The 21,994-nt window shown below is 39.2% G+C and overlaps 1 protein-coding gene across 34 annotated transcripts in view; it reads left to right on the top strand.

Annotated features, from left to right (window-relative positions):
- Positions 1-21,994, top strand: part of ICA1 (islet cell autoantigen 1) — a 142,192-nt gene that overhangs the window by 83,199 nt on the left and 36,999 nt on the right. For all 34 annotated transcript variants that reach the window (XM_070615744.1, XM_070615752.1, XM_070615737.1 and 31 more), the window contains 2 exons: positions 18,174-18,299; positions 19,343-19,441. In XM_070615744.1, coding sequence (XP_070471845.1) covers positions 18,174-18,299; positions 19,343-19,441 — 225 coding nt within the window. The remainder of the gene's footprint in view (positions 1-18,173; positions 18,300-19,342; positions 19,442-21,994) is intronic.

Below are 21,994 nucleotides of genomic sequence, written 5' to 3'. Positions count from 1 at the left end.
ACCTGTGGATTAGAAGATTCCATTTTATTAAGATGTGAGTGCTCTCAAATTGATCTATACATTAAATGCAACTCTAACTACAATCCCAATAGGAAATTCACAGAATGATTCCAAACATATAGAAATACAAAGGACATGGAATAGCCCAGGTGATCTTAAAAAACAAGAACAAAACTGGAAGACTTACATTTCTAGATATTAAGACTTATTATAAAGCCTTCTTGACTAAAGAATAATTCAGTAGGCCATTGGAATAGACTAGATAGTTCATTTAAAAATGCAGACATATAAGAGCACCTGATTTATGTCAAAAGCATTATTGCAATTCATTGGAGGAAATAAGGGTCTTTTTCATAAATGATGCTGGGTCAGTTGGATATCCATATAGAAAACAATAAATGCAACCCTTAGTTCATATCATACAAACAGATTTATGAGAGAGAGATCACAGACTTAAAGTCCAAAGGTAAAAACATTAAATCTTTCAAAACAAAACATAGGCAAATCTGAATGACCTTGGGGCAAGCAAAGAGTTCTTAAACAGGACACCAAAAGCACTAACCATAAAATAATAAGTTGCACCTTATCAAAATTAAGAAAGTTTGTTCATTAGTAGTCACCACTGAGAAAAGATAAAGAAAAATCATAGGCTGGAAGAAGATATTTGCAATACGTATATCCAACTAAGGACTTGTATCCAGACATCTAAAGAAGTCCTACAAATCAGAAAGAAGGATACTGACCACCTAGTTAAAAAGGGAACAAAGCATCTGAACTGGCAGTTGACAAAAGAATATATCAAAATTGTCAGTATGAATGTGCAAAGGTAATTACGTTATTAGCCATCAGGGAAATGATAATTAAAACCCACCAAATGGCTAAAATTAAAAGGACTGACAACCATAAATGTAACAAGGATATGGATCAACTGGGACTATTACACATTGCTAGTGGGAGTGTAAACTGATAGAACCACTTTGGAAAACTGTTGGGCATTACCTACTAAAAATAATATACGTCTGGGCATATACCCAAGGAAAAGAGTGTTCATGTAAAACACATGTACAAGAATGTTCATAGCAGTGTTATTCACAATAGCACCAAAACAGAGATAAACCAAATGTCCATCAACAGCATGGATAAATTAATTGTGTATCGTTCATTCAATAGGATACTAGACAGCAGTGAAAAAGAATTGACCATTAATACATTGCAGTAATATGGATGAATCTCATGAGCATGATGTCGAGTGAAAGAAACCAGATACAGAGTATGTAGTATATGATTTCATATGAAGTTCACAATCAGGCAAAACTAATCCACGGTGACAGGGGTCAGAATATTGGTTCTACTTTTGAGGAGGTATTGACCAAAGTGGAACACAAAGGAGTCTATTAGGGTGCAGAAATTGTTCTATGTATTGTTCTGGGTGGTGGTTATGTGGGTATATACATATTTAAAGGTTTATGGAGCTATAAGCTTCATATCAAATGCTTTAGTGTAAGTTATACCTCTAATAAAACAGTAAAAACACAACAGTGGAAAATAAGGAATTTGGGAAGAGGAAGGGAGGAATAGAGTCATAGAGCATGTCTGAAAGAAAACAGACTAAAATGAATTTTAGCTGCACTGTTATTTAGAAGTACTTTAAGGAGAAAGGGATTGTTGTACTGAGGGGTGTCTGTTTTGTTTACATACGCAAGTTTCTACTCTCTTCACCATTTCAAGCACATATCTTCCAGCCCTAAATATCAAAACACCTCTTCTATGTTAAAATATATGACTTTCTTCCTTTCCAGGGAAAGTATAATTAGCATTTGGAAGCTAGTTGGGGGAACTTGGGCTAACAGCATCAGAAGTTCACCAGAGAGTCATCTAGGACTTCTCAGTTCTAGTGATAAAAGAAGACACCAAACAATTTTCCAGCAGCTTCACTGTTTTCAGATTCAGTTCACCACACCTAGTACCCCCATGGTTGCTGTACAACATTTCTTAAAAAATTCAGTGGCATTAAAATAAATTTTTGAGTACTTTAGAAATCATCTGATATTATCGATGACATTCTTGCTGATGATTAGTAATAGTAATAGAAATAAATCTTTGGATAGCTGACAATTGTCTATGGGAATGTTAGTCTTTAACCTACTTCCAACATTATATGTAGCATCTTGTCATTTAACTAACCTCTTCTTAGAGCCATCCCTGTGTTAGGTAGGATAGGCTAGGCTAGGCTATGATATAAAGAGACACCCAAAATTCCATAATTCCATGATGTAAACCAATAGAGGTTTTGTTTTGTTTTGTTGTTTTTGTTCACCAAATAGTCCTGGGCAGGTGTCCAGGTTAGTGGGATGGCTCTCCTCCAAGAAGTCATTTAGACACCTAGGCTGACAAAGGCTTTCCAATCCTTAAACACGCCTCCCAATGTTTTCTAGATGTGGACTTCCCAGTTATCCTGAAAGGAAACAACATGCAGGAGCATAGGTAGAAAGGCTTTATGGGCCAAGCATGGAAATGGTGCGTGTTGCTTGTGCTCGCATTCCACTGGAGAGAACTTTGGCCAATGGCCACACCTATTTTCAGGGGAGTCTGGAAAATATAGAAGGGCAAATGGATTCTGATGGACAGCTAACAGCCTCAGCCACAAGAGCACTTGCTCAGCAAACTGAAAATCTGAAATGTTCTGAGGCCTATAACAGCAAAAGGAATCATCACTGACACAAAACATTAATGGATTAGGTATGTACAAAAAACACAAAACCCAAGTTTTCCAGGACAGTTGATCTAGAGCAAATTGGAATGAGGTGATTTTCAGCAGGAAGGAGAAAAGAAATGCTGTCAAAATATATCAAATCTCAACACAGAAAATGTTTTAAAGATTTAGACTAGTGGGAAATTGAAGGAGCTGGACTGGCTTCCTTCTTGGCAGACAATTTCTGTGGCAGTGTCTTCTTCTAAAAGGAAAACAAAACCACACCAAGTGATAGAATGTCAGTCATCAGACCATAAAAGTAGAAGCTACAGACCCAAAGCATGTGATGGTGTATATTACTGTGCACCAGGTTAAAAGCTATTTATTTGACCAGCATTTTTAGCTCCTACTATCAGTACAAGGGTAACAAAATCAAGATATGGTCCCTGCCACAAGTTCCCTGGAGAATATAGAAGACAGTCAATTAAATTGACAGTGACCATGCAATGTGATAAGTGTCATGTGAGATAATAGAGGTGTATAATAAGGTGCTATAGGGGCCCAAAAGAGGGGCATCTAAAGTCAGACTTGGGGATTGAAGTGTGCTTCTGAGAAGAGGTGGCACAAGCTGAATTTTGAAGGGCCAAGAAAGAAAAAATATGACGTCAATGGAAACAACATGTGAAGAGGAAGAGGATGAAATCCCTTTATGTGTCGGGAAATTGCACTAGGAGAAGAGAATGAGTTGGAAGATTTGCTGGAGAAAAGAAAGAGAGAGAGAGAGAAGGAAAGACGCCAAAGATGAAAGTAGAGAAGTGGGTCAGGGCCAGATCACAAAGGGTGTGTGTGCAGGTTCCAGAACCTGGAATTAGCCTCAGTGTTCTGGGGAACCAGTGAAGGTGTTCATGCTCCAGTCTGTTCAGATCCTCCTCAATGCCCAGATCCACCACACTTTGGAACTGAAGGGCAGCAAAATGGATCCATAAAGGGAAGGCCTGATCTTTTCACCTATTCACTCTGTTTAGGACCCGCTGCTCAGTGAATAAACAACCCCTCAAACAAGATCATTGCGGGCAAATCAGTCCACCTGTTCATTTATCGGTTGATTTGTGTTTGTGAGTTACGGTTACTTACAGTGAATGATCATCAATAAGCATAATAAAAATATACTGTAATATAAAGTACAAGCAGGTTTAGCTTGGGCAGCCAAGAGACGCAAGCAAATTCTCCAACCTTTCACATGGTACATAAACATGAATAAATGATCAAAAAAAGAGAAATAAAAAGAAAAGGAATAATGACATTTTAAAAACCACAGTAAAGTACAAGAAATATCAATAAGATAAAAAGCCAGAATTTTAGCCTTTCACTGTCTCCTAAAATGTGTGCTGCTCCGATTAGAGAGAAACTGATAAAGTGGGTGCCCCTGCTCAGTCTTGTGACCCGAGTTAATACTTCCACTAATGACCTGAAAGAGGAAGTGAACCCAGCCTGTTAAGTATTCTGATGACAGAATTGCTTTCTTAAGTTAAAAACAGAAAACAGAAAAAAAACATAAATGTACCAGCTGAGCAAACATTAAGAATGTTGGGGCAGTGTGATAACTAAATTAATCTGAAACGTATCTGCATATTATAAACCACGTGGTTGTGTGTGTATTTATTTCAACTTGCCAAGGGCTTGAAAATAGAAGACCTTGTACTCTTTAATCCTACATGAATGGAGCTATTGCATTGCAAATAATGGTTTGTATTTCAAAACAAGAAGCCGGAATCACAAACTTTTAGCATATTAGAATATTTTTATATAATGAGTTGATTAAGTGCTGATATCCCCATTTTGGGTAATATATAGTCAATCTCCCTTGTTTGAGATTTGCTACCATTGGGAAAGCAAAGTGATTCAGTGAAATGAGTGTGGACTTTCACATCCTGCCCCTCCCCGCCAGTCGAGTAAGCTTGGGCAAGTTACCTAATGGTTCTGAAACCCAGGTTCCTTCTCTGTGAAATAGAAACAAAATTCTGGCGTAGGAGTGTTGTGAGAATCAAAGGAGAGTGTGTGCATGTATGTAGAACACCTAATCAGCAGATGGTGGTGGGAGTGGTGAGAAAGAGGGATGGCGTCTGGGAAAGTCTAACAGTAATTCAGCAAACAGAGAGCCTGTTGTGCCCTCTCGCAGAGCAGTGTACACAATGGGAAAGCAAGGCCTGATTTGTTCACTCATTCTGGTATCCTCTCTTTATCCTTCCAGTGTTTTGCATACCTGCTACCTGGAGGCATGTAGCCTTAGCCTTAGAAAACTGAATCGTGTAGCTTCCACCCTCGTGCAGCTTGTAGTCCAGATGGTGGCTGGGCGTACATGGGAGCAGCTAGCACTTACCATAGTTTTGTGTCATAAGGGTGTTTGCAAAGTGCATTGACTGCAGAGAGGAAGAAGCTGCTAACTCAGCTGAGGAGCATTACAGGAAAAGCTTCTCAGAGGAGAAAACCTTTGAGTGAATACTTAAAAGGTGAGTAAGGGTTACCGTGTGGACAAGAAGGGGAGGGCTTTCCAGGCAGAGGAAACCGGCAGAAGTGTAGAGGTGGGTGTGGCATGGTGTGGCTGGAGAATGGCAGCTCAGTATGCCCGGAGCCTAGGGTGCCTGGGAGGTGATGTGACAGAGGAGGCGCATGGGCCACAGGCAGGCAGGGTAGGGGTCTGGACTTTGGATTTCGTACAAGAGGAGACAACGTCCAACCCAGGCTGGTTCTGGGCTTTCTAAATGGCTGTTTGGTTTTAGGCATGTCATTTTGTACCTCGATTTTTCTCTTCTATAAAAATGAGGATCATTCTGCCTACCTTGAAGAATTGCAGTAAGAAACCGTGGTAAAACACTGCCCTCCATAAGTATTTACTCCTTTTTTTCCTCTCCTCACCCAACTTGGAACACGTGATTAGGTGAAATAAACAAAGGGGAGTTGAAACTCTCTTTCCTGGAAACTCAAAAGAGAGTGGACAGCGGTTTGGGCCCCTACTTCTCCTGAATCATCATGGAGATAATTATTTGATTAAGGTGTTCATCCTGTACAGTACTTTATACATTCCAAGGAAATTACCCTGAGGTGTTGTGCCCCGCTCTCCTAGGTGACTTTGCACTCATCATCAGAACATCATAAACCTGAACTTCTGAAGATCAGAGTAAGGAAGAAATTTGGCGTTTCTTTCATTAATATCTGAAAATGAGCATCTGGATGAAGGTCGAATGCCATGTTCGTATAAATGAGTTGAGATTACATCAGCTACGTGTGTGCCTTGTCCTGATAACGCAGGCAGGTCTAAAACCCTTGTCTTGAACAGTTTTCATTCATGTTAAGGGAAAGCTAGCAGAAAGATTCAACTTCATAAATTCAGCAGTAATATAGCTGAAAAACCTTAAAATTATCACTGCTTATTTATTATTGCTGAATTGTTAAAGTTCAAAATCCATGTTTAGGAGGAGCTGAAGGAAAATGACAACTAAGTGCTAAGACTAAACACTTCCTTGTTTTTGGCAAAATACTGATTATTAACCATCATAGCTGCATCATTAAACGTGTACAGATTTTTTCCCTTTTTCCTCTGTTTCTCTGACTTCAACTTCCCTCTCCCTAAATCAGCCCCCACCCCCGCCTTTCTCCTTCAGTGAGCTTGTAAGTCAGCCTGACCAGCCCATTCCACCCCCCTCCCCAGTTTGCCCACCACGCCTCACACATTCCTTTCAGCTCTTCCCCCTGCCCCACCTCATTTCTGTAGCCGAGGTGCTGAACCTGGCAAGGCCATGAGTTGATCCCTTCTGCCTTTTGTCTCCAAACTGTGGCAGTGCTTTCTCCAATGCCATGTTTAACTACCTCGTACCTCTACTGCCTTGTATCAGTGGAACATGCATCTCCCTCTGGCCTTGTTCTAAAATCTCTCTCATTCTTATTCTTCAGTATCTCTCTCCCTGTATTTAGAGGTAATTCTCTGAAGTGTGATACTAGAACGATGCTGCTAAGGGTGGAAGTGTTTGTTTTCTGCACTATGGAGTGGAAGTTGTCTCTTTTTTTCTTACCATCTTGGGGTAAAATCTCAAGCTACAGTGTGGAGGAGGGGGTGGTAGGGGTGTGCAAACTTTATATCTACATTTAAGTATCATTTAATTCTAACAGACTAGACTAACAGTCTAACAGACTAGACTCATTACAAAAACGTAAAGAAAAAATGGATATATGAGTTTTCTATAGAAACATATTACTAAAACTATTCATATTGTCCTATGTTGATTTTCAAAATATAGGTTTTTTAATCACCCATTGAGTTAGATTAAGAGCATCATTTTATCCATTTGTTAATAAACTTGCATTTTAATAAGGCATGTAAAACAAATGGTAAAAGAAGCATGTAACTAAAGAGATTGACCACAGTTCCTTGAACAAGCCAAGCACAGTGCTGCCTCAGGGCCTTTGTACTCGCTAGTCTCAGGACTCACTTTCTTTATGCTTGGAGTGCTCTTCCCCCTGATATCTGCAAGGTTTTCTTTTTCACTTCTTCCAGCTCTCTGCTCCAAGATCACCTTCTCAGGAAGCTTTTACTAGACTATTCCATTTAAAACAATCCTCTACCACCCCTCCCAAACCCTGCATCAGTATCTTTCCTATGCTGCTTTATTTTCAATATCTAACATATATTTAGATGTATTGATTTTTGTTGTTTACTGTCCAGTTTCACCCATTAGAGTGTAACCGTCATGAAAGAAGGGACTTTGCTTTGTTCCCTCCTTATCCTTACCTAGAACTGTAGGTGCTCAGTAACATTTCTTGGGAGGAAAGAGTGCATTTAAGAAGTAAGAATGGTGCCAGGAGAGCTAAAACTTGGGATGACTTGAGGTTTAGGAAATGTTCTGATAACAACAAAACTGTTATGAATATGAAGACAGACCCACTATTGGGAACAGATGGTTTGATATAGTATGTGTTCCTTCTTCATTAATAAGTTTGAATGGTTCAACAAGGAGTAACTTTCCCTCAGCTGCCAGGTCATCCTGAAGTACAGTATAGACTGATAGGAGAGGCAGGATAAATGTTTGTTTCTTTGTCAAGATATTGGGTTGGTTCACTGGCATTCTCTACAGGTGCCCAGTGAAGTTTTTTGGTTTTCAGTTAATTTGTTCATTTCTTTGTTTTTCAATGTCATCATGAACTCTTAGATTTAACTATATTTGACATGTTTCAGTTGTTCACAGTATTACTTTGTTGACGCTAGATTGTCTCATCTGTGGCTAATGAGGGCCTCTTCAGGTTGACTCTTGAGTCCTTTTGACATGACCCTGATAGTAGTCTCCCTTGCTTTCTTGTACAACAAAATATTTGGGGATCATCTTTCCTGTTCTAGCCCTGGAATCAGCCATTTTGACAAGAAACGCTGGTTCCTTTAAGAGAGGCATGGTAGGGAGAGGCCATGATCTGGCTGCTAGGGGTGCTCATTGCTTCTGAGTTAGCCATTATTTTTAGACCTTTACTGTGGACAGAGCTAGGAAATGTATTTTTGGATGATTTAATCTTAAAAATGAAAGCAAAGAAAACAACTACTAAGCTCTTATTGTCCTTTCATCTCCATTAAGAGAAGAGGTATAAAACTGGAAAGGATAGAAAGGCGCTCTTAAGGAAAACTTGAAGCTAAATCTATGAAAGGGGCTAATGTGTATTGGTTGTATTTAAATACACTTAGTCACTGGACTTAGATGAATTATGTCCCAGAAAGGCATGTACACAAGCACAGAAATACTGCCAGTAAGCTTTGAGAAATCGGAGATGTCAGAAATAACATAACAAGCAATATTGTCCTATTTTGAAGGAGAATATTAAAAACTCAAAAATTCAATATAGTGGATTACACCTTGATTCTTAATCAAATCTAGAACTGATTACTATGTAAATGGTTTGTAAGGAACCTGGAAAAAATTGGGATTATTCTGAAGCAGAATGGATCCGCTTTAACACCAGACTAACCCCGTTTCCTTATATTGATAATATCTTGTAGGTCTCATATCATTCCCTATAGACAAAATGCAGAACAGTTAGTTTGAGATTGGACTTTAAAAAAAAAAGCAAAACCAAGCTGGATCTAGTCTCAGGACTCACTTTAAATGTAAGATACAGATAGGTTAAGAGTAAAAGGATAGATTAGTATATAGCCTGCAAATCCTAACCAAAAGAAATATGAAGTGCCTATATTAATATTAGACAAAAGAGACTTCAGAACAAAGACTGTTACTAGAAATAAATATAATCTTGACTAAATGTGGTTACCAGAGGAATGGAGGTCAATTTAAAATGAGTCATTGTAATTCGCTATGTGAATAGACCAAAAACAAACCATATGATCATCTCAATTGATCCAGAGAAAGCATTTGATAAAAATCCAGTATCCATGTCAGATAAAAATTCTCAGCAAACTAGGAGTAGAAGAGAGCACCTTCAATCTGATAATGTGCATATATGAAAAATGTACAGCTGATTATGCTTAATCATGAAAGACTAAACACTTCCCCACTAAGATCGGGAACAAGACAGTTATGTTTGCTCACACCAACTTCTATTCAGCATTATCCTAGACAGTACAATAGGGCAAGAAAAGTGGATAAAGACATACCAGTTGGAAAGGAAGAAGGAAAGCTGTCTGTATTCTCAGACATGATACATATGTACTCAGATCGATCTACATAGATATATAGAGAGAAAATCCTAAGGAATCTCCAAAAAAGCTTTTAAAAACTAATAATTGAATTTAGCAAGGTCATAGGATACAAGATCAGTTTATAGAAATTAATTATATTTCTAGTAATGACCAATTGGAACTTGAAATTTATAAAAATTACAACTACAATAACATCAAAAATCTGAAATACCTTCCAACAAATTTAACAAAACGTGTACAAAACCTGTGCGCTAAAATCTACAAAACAAAATACTAAGAGAATTTTATAAAGACCCAATAAATGGAAAGATATACCACGTTCATCAGTCTGAAGATATTGTTAAGATGTCAATTCTCAGTAATTCTGTAGCTTTAGTGCAATCCTAATCAACATCCTGAAGGCTTTTTTGACCAAATGGACAAGCTGGCCCTAAGGTATGTACAGAAATATGAAGAAGCTGGAGTAACGAAAACAATTTCAAAAAAGAAAAAAATCTAGCACTTATCCTACCTGGCTTAAAGACTCATGATAAAGCTACAGTAATCAAGACAGTGTGCTATTGGTATAAGGATAGACATGTAAATCCAAATATTAGAATAGAAAGTCCAGAAATAGAGCCCCTCATAGAATGGCTTGATTTTCACCAAAAGTACTGAAGAAATACAATGGGCAATTTGATAGTTTTTCAACACATGGTGCTGGAACAAATGGATATCCACATGTGAGAAAAACAAATACCTAACACAATACACAGAAATTAACTTGAAATGGATCATAGATCTACATGTAATAGCTAAAAATATAAGATTTCTAGAAGGAAAAGCACAGAAGGAAATATTTGTGACCTTGGGTTAGAGAGAGGTTTGGAAAGGCACAAAACCCAGGAACTATAAAAGAAAAACTTGGTAAATTTGATGTCATCAAAATTAAAAACTTTCTCTCTTCAAAAGGCACTATTAAGAAAATAAAAGGCAAGCTTCAGACTTGAGGAAATGTTTTCAAACTTATGTTTGATAATGGGTTTATATTCAGAATATATAAAGAACTCATAACTCAGTAATAAAAAGACAAACCTAATTTTTAAATTAGGGAAAAGATTTGAATAAGCACATTACTAAAGATATGTAAGTGGCAAATAAGACATAAAAAGAATTTCAGCATCTTTATTCATTAGAGAAATGCAAATTAAAATCATAATTACTATGACTACACATCCACTACAATGGCTAGAACTTAACAGACTGAAAATACCAAGTGTTAATGAGGATATGGAGCAAATGGAACTTGGATTCATTGTTGGTGGAAATGCAAATTTATATAGTTACTTTGGAAAACAGTTTGGCAGTTTCTTGTAAAATTAAACACACAGTTACTATATGATCCAGCAATCCTACTCCTAGATATTGGCCCAAGGGAAGTGAAAAACATGTCTACACAAAGATTTGTGCTCAAATGTTTGTAACAGTTTTATTCAAAATAGCTAAAAGTTTGGAAACAACCCAAATCAATATACAAGTTGCATGTATCCATACAATTAAATACTGCTCAGAAATAAGAAAGAACACACTGCTAATATATGCAACCACGTCATTCTCAAGGGATTATGCTGAGTGAAAGGATCCAGACACAACGAAGACTGGACTACATTATATTATTCCATTGATATGAAACTCCAGAAAAGTCAAATCTAATCGATAGTGATGCAGAGCAGATTGATGGGTGGCAGGGCTGGGACCTGAGGGGAGGAATTGACTGCAATGGGAATTTTTAGGAGTGATAAAAATGATCAATATCATGATTCTGGTGGTAGTTCCATGATTGTATACATTTGTCCAGAGCTCATAGAATTGTGTACATAAAATTAAATTGTGCCTCATAAATAAACTGATTGAAAGTGATGATGATGAGGGGCTGGCCCCGTGGCCAAGTGGTTAAGTTCGCGTGCTCTGCTGCAGGCGGCCCAGTGTTTCATTGGTTTGAATCCTGGGCGCGGACATGGCACTGCTCATCAAACCACGCTGAGGCAGCGTCCCACATGCCACAACTAGAAGGACCCACAACGAAGAATATACAACTGTGTACTGGGGGGCTTTGGGGAGAAAAAGGAAAAAAATAAAATCTTAAAAAAAAAATAAGTGATGATGATGATGATGGTCATGGTAGTGGTAGTGGTGGCATCAGCTTCTAGGTACAGATTGAAGAAATGTCCACCATCTCTGCATTTTTTTTTTTCTAGAAAACAGGAAATCCACTGACCACAATGTACCTCAGGGAATTTGATGGGCTTATTTCTTTCCACTTTGTTGGGGAGCTTGAGCTAAAGAGCCTTAGCAAGATTTCTGATAATAGAAGCTCTCTTCAGGATGTGGCTTTGGGTCTCCCAATGTCTACATCTAAATTGATAAGGCCAACAAATAAGTGTTGACCAGTGGTCGCTACACCTTGTGAACATGTCTCAGACTTGGAACACGGTGAGTTACATGATCAATAGTAGATCAGTGACCCTGTGACCTCAGGTTTTGTGTAAAGAGCATAAATTATAGAACCAAGTACACCTGAGTTTGAATTTAATTTCTATGTTAGATAAATATCTATGTCTTGATTTCTTCTTTTGTAAAACAGAGATTTCCCCCTTAAAAATTTTATGGCATATAATAGATGGTATATGATATATGGGAAGGGTTAACTGTTCAAATAAATTTTGGAAACACTGGAATAATCAAAGTTTAAAAGGGGTTGTTATCCTAGAACTTCTTAAAGCCTTTCATTGAATTTCCAAGAAGGCAGAAGTGAGCATCCTCTATTAGTACTCTCTTGGTTCCACATAACAGAAACTGATCTTGAATTCATTGAGGCAAAGGGAGGAGTTAATTAGAAATCCCCTGTAAGCATAGGAAGGGCATCAGGATCCAGGAATTAGGGTGCTATCAGGACTCTCTCTGTGTCTCTCTTTTACGTTTTTCTCTGTATGTCACCTTTATTCTGACTAGTTTCCTTTCCACCACAGGAAATTCAAACGCCGGGACTGCCTGCCCCTCATGCTTTAGCCACTAGAAAAGGATTGAGACTTCTCTCTGGTTCCAAGTTCAGTAATCAGTAATCTTAAGGAAGAGTTCCGATTCATTCAGCTTGAACCAAGTGCCTTTCCCTGAATCAGCCAATCTTGGTACCTGGTGATTGACTCGACTTGGGTTAAAATGCCCATCCCTGGGCCAGTCAGTGGGAATGGAGGGGTGGCCTATAAAAGAGCATTCCAGCCCCTATTTAAACCACCTTATTAGTATAAAGTGAAGGAACATTTTTCAAAATGGAGTGAGGGTTTGTTGAGACCTAAGGTTTGTTCAGACCTAAGTCTACACTTGGCTACCCACATACATACGTAGAGCACACACAGTCACGTACACATACTTCTGTGCAGAATACGATGTCAAAATTGCTCCTACCATCAATAGATAGGTATATGATAAATCAAATACAGTCAAGTGATTCAGCAAGGTGCCTATCTGACCCTCAAGAGGTCTTTGTTCATTGGCCTCAGAAAAAAGATCTTTTAATGAAGCCACATCTGACCTTCTGCTTTCCGAGTGATGAGCTAGACTTTCTCTTGTGGCACCTTACTAAAGCTCAAAGAAGTAATTGATATATTCTCTGATCTTAAATTTTTTTCCCTGGGTGAAGGATGCTGCCTCCGAGGAAAATAGGGATGAACAAATCATGTTAATGAAGGAGGCGTATTGAGAGCTGGTTAGGAAAGAAACCAGGAAGTCTGATGTGGTCTGAGGTGTCCATGAGAAGTTGATATGAGTAGAATCATCTGGTGGAAAAGGCAAGTTCAACAATGATACTGGGTTTGGGGTGGTTAGATACACAGGAGTCAATCCTCCACACCCCCAACATCTAATCCCTCACCAGATGCTGTCTGTTTTACCTCCTAAATATTTCTTGAATCAGAGCACTTTTTTCCATATCCAGCATCAATACCCAAGTCTAAAGCTACTATCATCTCTCCCCTTGACTCTAGATATGTTCTCATCTACTCTCATCTCTCTTGTCCAACCCATCCCCACACCATAGTGAGTGATCTTGCCAAACTAAGATCCTATCTCTTTCAAGTTTGAAGGCCTCCGATGTTTTTCCACTGCTTCTATGATGAAAATTAAAATCCTGAGCATGCCTACAAAGCCCGTGCCCCAGGATGTGTCCCAACCTACCTCTCTTGTCTCCTCTCATAAAACCCTTCTGCTTGATCTCAGCAACCCAGCTACACTGGCCTTCAGGGATCTGCCTTATTGCCCTCCACCCCAGGGCCTTTGTACATGCTCCTCTCTCTGCTGGAGTATTCTCCTTATATAGTTAATCATGTTCAGTTCTTCAGAATAGAGCTTGAGCACTGCTTCCTTGGAGAACATCCTCTTGGATTCCTTGGTAAATCATTGTTTTAGGACTGTGAATTTCCTTCTGAGCACCTCACTCAGTTTGTAGTCATGACCTCACTGATGTGGAAATGCTGGCTGGACTGTCAGCTCTATGAGGACAGAGACCACCTTCATTTAACTTACTGCTACCAGCACGTAGAAGATACTCAGTAAATATTTGCTGAACATGTAGTTGGAGGGAGGGAGACAGCCATTTCCTGAAAGAAAGTGTAAAGGTAAGACTAGGATTGTAGTTTTGCTTTATTTTATTTTTAAAGGAAAGAAAACACTTTAAAAAAAATACGTAAGTATTCTCAAATTATTTGGTTCTGGAATAATCTGAAGACCTTTCTCACTGGATGGGGAAGCCAGATTGAACAAAGAGGAGGAACAGCTTTGGCGTCACCAGATGTAGTTCAAGTTGGGGCTAAGAGGTAGAAGTTCAGGTTAGAGGAGCAAGTAGAGAGAAGTGCCCTGGGAGTTTTGGCAGTCCAGACATTGCTCCTTTCTCTGGTAAATTGAATTTCTGCAGCCTGGGGAAGCAGGACTCACGCTAAAGAGAGTCTGCTACGCGTGATCAGATTCTAGACCTTGGAGAATAAGAGGGGAACGGTGGGGCACCAGAAATAAAATTAAGAAACAAACAAAGGGTACATTTATTTAACTGAAGTTTTTTTGAAGAACCTTGAAAACCACAGGAGCTCCTCAAGATGTTTATGTAATTGAGTGCAATTTATCCGGAATTGAATAATAATCAAAACATTTTTTATTTAAGTGCATCTGGAGGCATATGAAATTGCTCTCTTGATGGGGGCCTATGCTTGATGGTGTCCTTGGTGTTTTGTCCTCGGGCTGCAGACTGGAAATGTGTTTCAGAGAGCAGACATGGAGCACAAAATATTAAATGAACTTCACTGTCTTCAAAGTGCCCAACAGTGTAACATCCTCCTTGTTTGGCAAGGAAAGGGCTCAACATTTGGAAACTCAGCAGTGCATTAAGTATTTTAATAATCATTGTTGACACACAAAGCATATGGCCTTTCAGAACTCACTGGGTCAAGCGTTGAAGTCTTCTTCTAGGTTTCTAAAATTACTTTACAAAATTCAAGCACAATTAAATTAGGGCACATTTCAAAGTATATTAATTCTTGAGCTTTGTGTTACAAGCAAGTGAAATAAGTTTTCTCCTAGGATAAAAGAATATCCATGAGTAACTAAGTATGTTAATATAAAGGAAAAAGCAAAATTCACATCCCGGCAAAAAAATTAATTTGCATTTAATTAGAAAATCTAGAACTTCCCCATAAGCCGGTCTTGTGGATACCTTGTATTTCCTATGTACTCCTTTTCACACTGAGACCCACCTCAGATATCCTCCTATCTCAGAAGCCTTCATTGTCCACCTCCTTACTGTGTGTATCAGTTATCTATGGCCACAATAATGCTGTGAAATAAGCAGCTCTAACACTCAGTGACTTAAAACAATAAGCATTTCTTCTTGCTCTTATGTCAGTGGGTTAACAGAGCAATTCTGGTCTCTGCTGGGCTCACCCATGAGTCTGTGTAGCTGGGAGGGGCTCTGCTGATCATGGCTGGTCTCCCTCACGTGTCTGGGGGTCATCTGGCCAAAGGCTGATCTATTGGGACAACCGGGCTCTCCTTCTCATGTCTCTTGCATGCACAAGCCTCTCCTACCCCTCCAGCTGGCAGCCCAGGCATGTTGTCAGGTTGGCCTGGGCATACTCTCATGGCCATCTCGGAGCAGCAAGAGAGGAAGTGGAAGCATGCTGGCATTTTTTCTCAAGCTTGCGGTTTCGTCACATTTGTTAACATTCACTTTGACCAAAGCAAGTCACATGGCCAAAGCCCAGAGTCAGAGTGGGAGGAGGCTAGTACAAAGTTACAGGGCAAAGGGTGGGGATATTGGGAGGGGCCAGTAGTTGGGCCTTTCCTATCATCCACCTGCACCCCTGCCCTACCCCACCCCCAGCATTAATCACTCCCTTATCTGTGCTACCTCTGTTCCTCACTCTTAGTTCTACTGTTGTACTTTTCCCGTTGTATTATAATATAGTTGCCAACTGGTCAGTCTTCTCTAAAGGATTAGAGGGTCTTTATGCCTATGTCCATTCATTCACAAGTATTTATTGACCACCTGCTTTGTGTCTTATTCCTTTACAGATACCCCAGTGCCTAGCACTGGTCCTGACACATGATAGGCGCTCACTAAGTATGTGTTGAATGAATGCATATGGGGAATCCCACAGCCATATTAATCGCCTTCTCCTTCAGAAGAAAAGGGTGAGGACAGATGCCTCTCAGGATCCCAGTTGAAGAGGTCTTCCTGGCCCAAGCAACTGATGAACCAATGGGGACCAGCAGTGAGGATCTCAGCTGCTTAAACATCTTTCCCTCCACACTCTCCCACTGCTCCCCTCTGGAACTCAGGTTTTCTTTTTTGTGTCTCCATAGTCCTCTCAAAGGCAGGCAGAAAATCAGTGATACTTAACTCATCCGAAACTCTTTACAGTCTGAGCTCCCCAGTAGCTTTAGCTAGAGTCTCTCCACTCTGCAGTGGGGAATGATCGAGCTCCAGGATTTATCTAAGCTCATGATGTGGTCAGTTTGAGAGGAGCTAGATGATGTCCATCCTCTGGTTTTCCTAGCTCTGTGGACCAAGAATACGGAGGAATTCTTAGGAAATGTTTTATACAGCTGTAAACACAAGACCCTATTCGTAGAGGGTATTAATTCTGTCGCTGTGGTGTTAAAGTGTACTGCCTCATTATTTTCCAATTGCATAGAATCTACCAGGAAAACTTCTTTTTCTGAGGAGAAGCATAATTTTGAGCTTTTTGATTTTCCACTGAGCAGTAAGTTGCTTCAGCAGCAGGATAGCAGGACTTTGGAGTCAGACAGGCTAAACCAGAATGCCAGCTCTATGAATTGGTTACTTCCCTAGATGAAGCCTCTTACCCTCAGCAGTCAGATTGGGTAATAACAGAGGCTAAGAGAGAATAACACTGGCATGTGGTGAGTGAATTGTATTAATGGTTCAATTGTATAAGTTGTATCTATTGTGAATTGTATCTATTGTTAAATTGTTTCCATTGTTAAATTGTTGCAAATGGTATCAATTATTATTATTATATAATACCCTATAATTTTATAAGCTGTGAATATAAATTAATATTATTAGTGGTAAAAATTAAGATATTTTATATCAACTAATTTTCATGCTTCTTTTTATTAGAAAATAAAATCATCACTTCTAAAACTACTTTAAAGGTTATACTTTAAAATAGCCCTCAGGTACTTTACCTTTTGAAATGGCCTGGAAAATTTCTTCATCCAGTCACCAAATATTTATTCAGCACCTGCTTTGTATCAGGTTGCCAGGTACTGATCATATAATGCTGATCAAGGTAGACATCGTCCTTACCCCCCTGGTGTGCTGTGATAACAGAACTATCGTTAATGAGCCAGCATTACTCTCAACTCAGTTACCTATCTGGTAACTAGAATTGCATGAGTTACCTGAGATAAGTTAATATTTGGTTAGTTTTCCCTGGTTAAAATATGATGCTGTGATGCTTCAGATTGGAGGAAGGAGAAATTTCGACTTCACCATTTTTAATGTAGCTGTATTAAATTTTATCATCAAATAATGCATAGAATAGATATTTCTGAGTCTTTTCTTGACTTCACTCCATCCCTGAATTACTCTATGGCTCAGGGATGGATGAAAGATTACTTGTGTACATACTCAATAACAAAAAGTTGAAAGTTTATTAGTGGGGATAGGTTTTTAGGCTGTGTCACAATTCCCTTATGTGGTACCCTAGACTGGATCTTGGAACAGAAAAAAGAACATTAGTGGAAAAGCTGATGAAATCCAAACAATGTCTGTTGTTTAGATAATAGGATTGTATCAGTGTTAATTTCTTATTTTTCACAAAGGTACTGTGTTATGTAAGGTGTTAACATTAGGGGAAGTGGAATGAAGAGTATACAGATAGTCAGCTTCAAAATACTATAGGAAGACAAAAGGGCAAAGTTAGTCCCTTGCCACCCTGCATGTTTCCAGACTTCTCCCCACCGTGGTTAGTGGGAGGAAAGGAATTTTAACATTTGACTAAGAAAAATGTAGTTAGGATGGTAAGTGTGTTGTAAGATCATGATATGCAGTATTGTCATTTAGGTCCTTTGGAGGTGAACAAGGGATGGTGTAGGATCTTCTCACTTGTCTGGAGTTTTCAAAGGTGTTTTCTTATATGAAAGCAAGAAACCCACCTGTTGGTCTTTTCTCACTGGCAATTTTTAACTACTTAAGAGTTTGAGTGGTTCAGAGATTCCCTTTTACTTTCATAGGTACAAACACAAGTACGCCTTGCCAAAAAAAGCTTTGACAAATTGAAGATGGATGTGTGTCAAAAAGTGGATCTTCTTGGAGCAAGCAGATGCAATCTCTTATCTCATATGCTAGCAACATACCAGGTAACAAAGCGATGTTTGTTACAAGGAACCAAGAATGTTAATGACGTTTAGATAACAGAAAAATGGTGTTTGAGCTAAAAGTATGGCGTATGCATTATTTATGAAGTTAGGAATGCCTTTCTCATCATTTTCTTCCCGCATCTCTTCCTTCTAGTAGGCTAGAGTTTAATCAAACCGAATATTAGGTATGCCGTGTACACCCACTCTAGTATCCCACTTCCCTGCAGTCACTGCGGTGGTTCCTTCTGCCTCCTGGAGTGCCTTTCCTCTGTCTGAGGCTGTCCAAATTCCACTGTTTGATGTGCCAGAATGAGTGTCACAGTCTTCAGAAAGCCTCCTCTGAACTCACTTAGCACGGTTGCCTGTACTTCTCCTGGCACAGTGTCACTCACTCATCAGGTTGTCCTAATTTAGTGAACTTGTGTTTGTCTCCTCATAGCCTCTGAGTCCCTTCAGGCTGGCAGTGTCTCCATCCACAGTACTATTGAGCACCAACTGAGTGTGGGAGGCCAAACTCCGGGTGTGATAAAGAATATAAAAATTAATAAACCCAGATTCCCTGTCTTCAAGAAACTTCAAATTTAGGAAGGAAGTCAGAGACAGTAAACTCTGGCTCTATTTTCCATACTTCAAGGACGGAACAGGGTGTGCGAAGGGAAATAAATTCTACGTATTTCAATGAGGGTTTGAAGAGGGAGAAACTGAATCAGTTGAGAGATCACAAAAGTAGATTGTTAATGATTAGCCCAGGGTTCTGGAGGGTGGATGAGATGGGACAAGAACAAAGAGAATGGAGAGGAGAATGTTCCAGGTGGAGGAGCAGCATAAGCCCTGGGAGTCCGTGTTTAGGGGAACCGGGAGGCGTTTAGTTTGGCTGAGATACGGAGTATCAGTAGGGGGCATAATGGGAAATAAGGCTGCAGAGATAAGTTGGGATCATATTTTGGAGGACCTTGAAAGCCACAGACGGGCACACTTCTCTGGGGCCTGTGACTAAAATTGGGCATTCAGAACATTAATAGCTTCACTGTCTTTCTTTACAGACCACTCTGCTTCATTTTTGGGAGAAAACTTCTCACACTATGGCAGCCATCCATGAGAGCTTCAAAGGTTATCAGCCATATGAATTCACTATGTTAAAGGTATGAAAGCAAAAGAGGCCATTAGAAAATCTTATGAAAAGTCCAGCTTTGTTTATATCACAAACAGTGTCCATTGCAGCAAGCGTCATTATTCCAACAGACTCCAGATGTCAAGGAGAGAACTATGCCCCCAGTAGAGTGTTTTTTACTGCATCAGTATTCAATACAAGGATAAGCCACCGTAATCCAAAACACAGGTTGAACCTTAGGATACATGTTACTGGGAGATGAATTGTGGTGGACTCCGGCCTAATGACTGGTCCCGCTCCTTTAAAATCCTTGTTTGACATTGCTAAAGACAAGATTGTACAAGTCGAGTACACTCTGTTACTTTTTAATTACTAAATTCAAATATGCTTGTTTGAGAAGGTATTTTTCTTTCCTCCCTTACTTCTGACAAATATCATTTTATTCTGTGAGTACCATCCAATTAGAATTGGATTTTTCCATAAGACTGTAACATTTTCTAATTGAAAAAGCAACATTAAACTCAGTGATTTCTCAACTCAAAAGAGATACATGCAAAATGTCTGATTCTCAGTATTTCCACTGAACGTGGAACCCTTCAGTCTGCCGCTTGCCAAGGGTGAGTGCATGTCGAAAGAAGGAAGTGCTTTGGGTTCCAAAAGGATTTTAAGAATGGTGAGAGAACACTGGGTGCTTTGTTGCCATATTCTTGTTGTTATGACTTTGAAAGGAAAAGGCCAGAAAAGAACTAAAGTTCTCCTTGAAATTACCTTCCTTCCAATTTTTCAGTGTCTCATCACTTGCTTAACAAAACATTAAAAAGCCTCTTTTTTTTTTTTGCCTTAAAACACCTCTTTAATTTTGAGGTGTTTATAATGTCACTGCATCTATAAAAGTACTAAAACAGAAACTCTTTAAGATCCTGACCTTTTAGGGGCCGGCCCCATGGCCGAATGGTTGAGTTCTCCTACTCCGCTTCAGAGGCCCAGGGTTTCACTGGTTTGGATCCTGGGCACAGACATGGCACCGCTTATCAAGCCATGCTGAGGCGGTGTCCCGCATGCAACAACTAGAAGGACCTGAACTAGAATATACAACTACGTACTGGGGGGCTTTGGGGAGAAGAAGAAGAAAAGAAAGAAAGAAAAAAAAAAGATTGGCAACAGATGTTAGCTCAAGTGCCAATCTTGAAACAAAAGATCCTGACCTTTTAAATGAAGGTCCCAAGAGAAACCCAAGACAGTCCATCACCTTGTGATACACCTGACCTGAGTCCGTGGAGTTTGTTCTTCATAGTCCCTCTGTCAGCTGGTCACTTGCTCATTCATGGGTGCTTGCTGACATGCTGTACAGTAAATGGATTCAGAATGCTCTTTTCTGCCTTGTCAACCAGACTATAAACTTTTGAGGGGATGCCTTTTATTTCTTGTGTATCCTCCTTTGTCCAGCCAAATGCTTAGCACACTGTGAACCTGCAGCCTTCCTCCTCACGGCAGCTTTGTTAATGTGTCGGCAAGGACTGCATTCTTTCCTGTGATCTACTGCTGCTTTCAGCACCCGAGGAAGCAGCGATCCTGACCAAGGCAACCTGATTAAAATTGTTGCAATTCACAGTATTCACCTTTCTTACACAGGCCTGAGCAGAATCCCATGGATTATTCTTTGATAAGGCAGATAGTTTTAGGTTTTAGGGCATGAATGTACATCAGATTTTTTTAATAATACATACAATTTCGAAGGTTATCTTTTGAAAGACACTATATATAACACAAATCGGCCAGGTGGAAGATGAAATGATGCCTACCCCAAATCCAGTTTAAAAGAAGTTGAGGATTGAGTTAATTGCTTATAAAGTACAATATGAAATTGAGGTTGTGTCACAAACGTGGAGGCATCCTTATGTGGATCCCTGGCCTCCTGTGCTGAGGAAAATATGGCTCCTTAATTTTTGCCATGATATTTATCCTGCCAAGAGGATCAACCTGATTATGTTAGAGGATTTCTGGGCTGAAAATTTAGTGAAAGTTTGATGGCAATGGTTCAGGATATAATTAAAAATATTTTGGGCAGATGACTATCCATTGACTTTTACATCCCCAGAGCCTCCTTGAAATTATGGTTTAAGTAACAGTTTATGGTTTAATTATAATATAAACTCAGTAGGAGTAATACATCTGTTAAGGTGTAATATGATTATAGTAATATTAAGAATGTTATGTGTCCAGAAATCAACCAAATAAGCAATGCTTTATGACCTCTCTAGAATGCCATTCATCTAGGCTTTCAATGATGACATGTTGTGTTAGAATCTCAAGCTAGCAGCTAATTATGTTGTTTATATAGACTCAAACCTATATAATAGAATCCTGTTATTACAGCTCATCATTGCATAGATAGAGGCACGTTGTGTATTGTGTGCCACGAAAGATGAAAATGAACAGCATTAATACCTTATGTGTCACTGTCAAGCGTGAGGATTTTACCAGACTTACCAATCTCTGGCACTATTTTTTTTTTTAAATACATACCTTGTATTTAAAAGATTTTGATTTAATCAAGTCATCTTTCAACATATAGAATTTTCTT

This window comes from Equus przewalskii, chromosome 4, assembly GCF_037783145.1.
Source record: "Equus przewalskii isolate Varuska chromosome 4, EquPr2, whole genome shotgun sequence".
NCBI lineage: Eukaryota > Metazoa > Chordata > Mammalia > Perissodactyla > Equidae > Equus > Equus przewalskii.
Note: the sequence above shows the minus strand (reverse complement) of the source record. Positions and strands in the feature narration are given on the sequence as shown.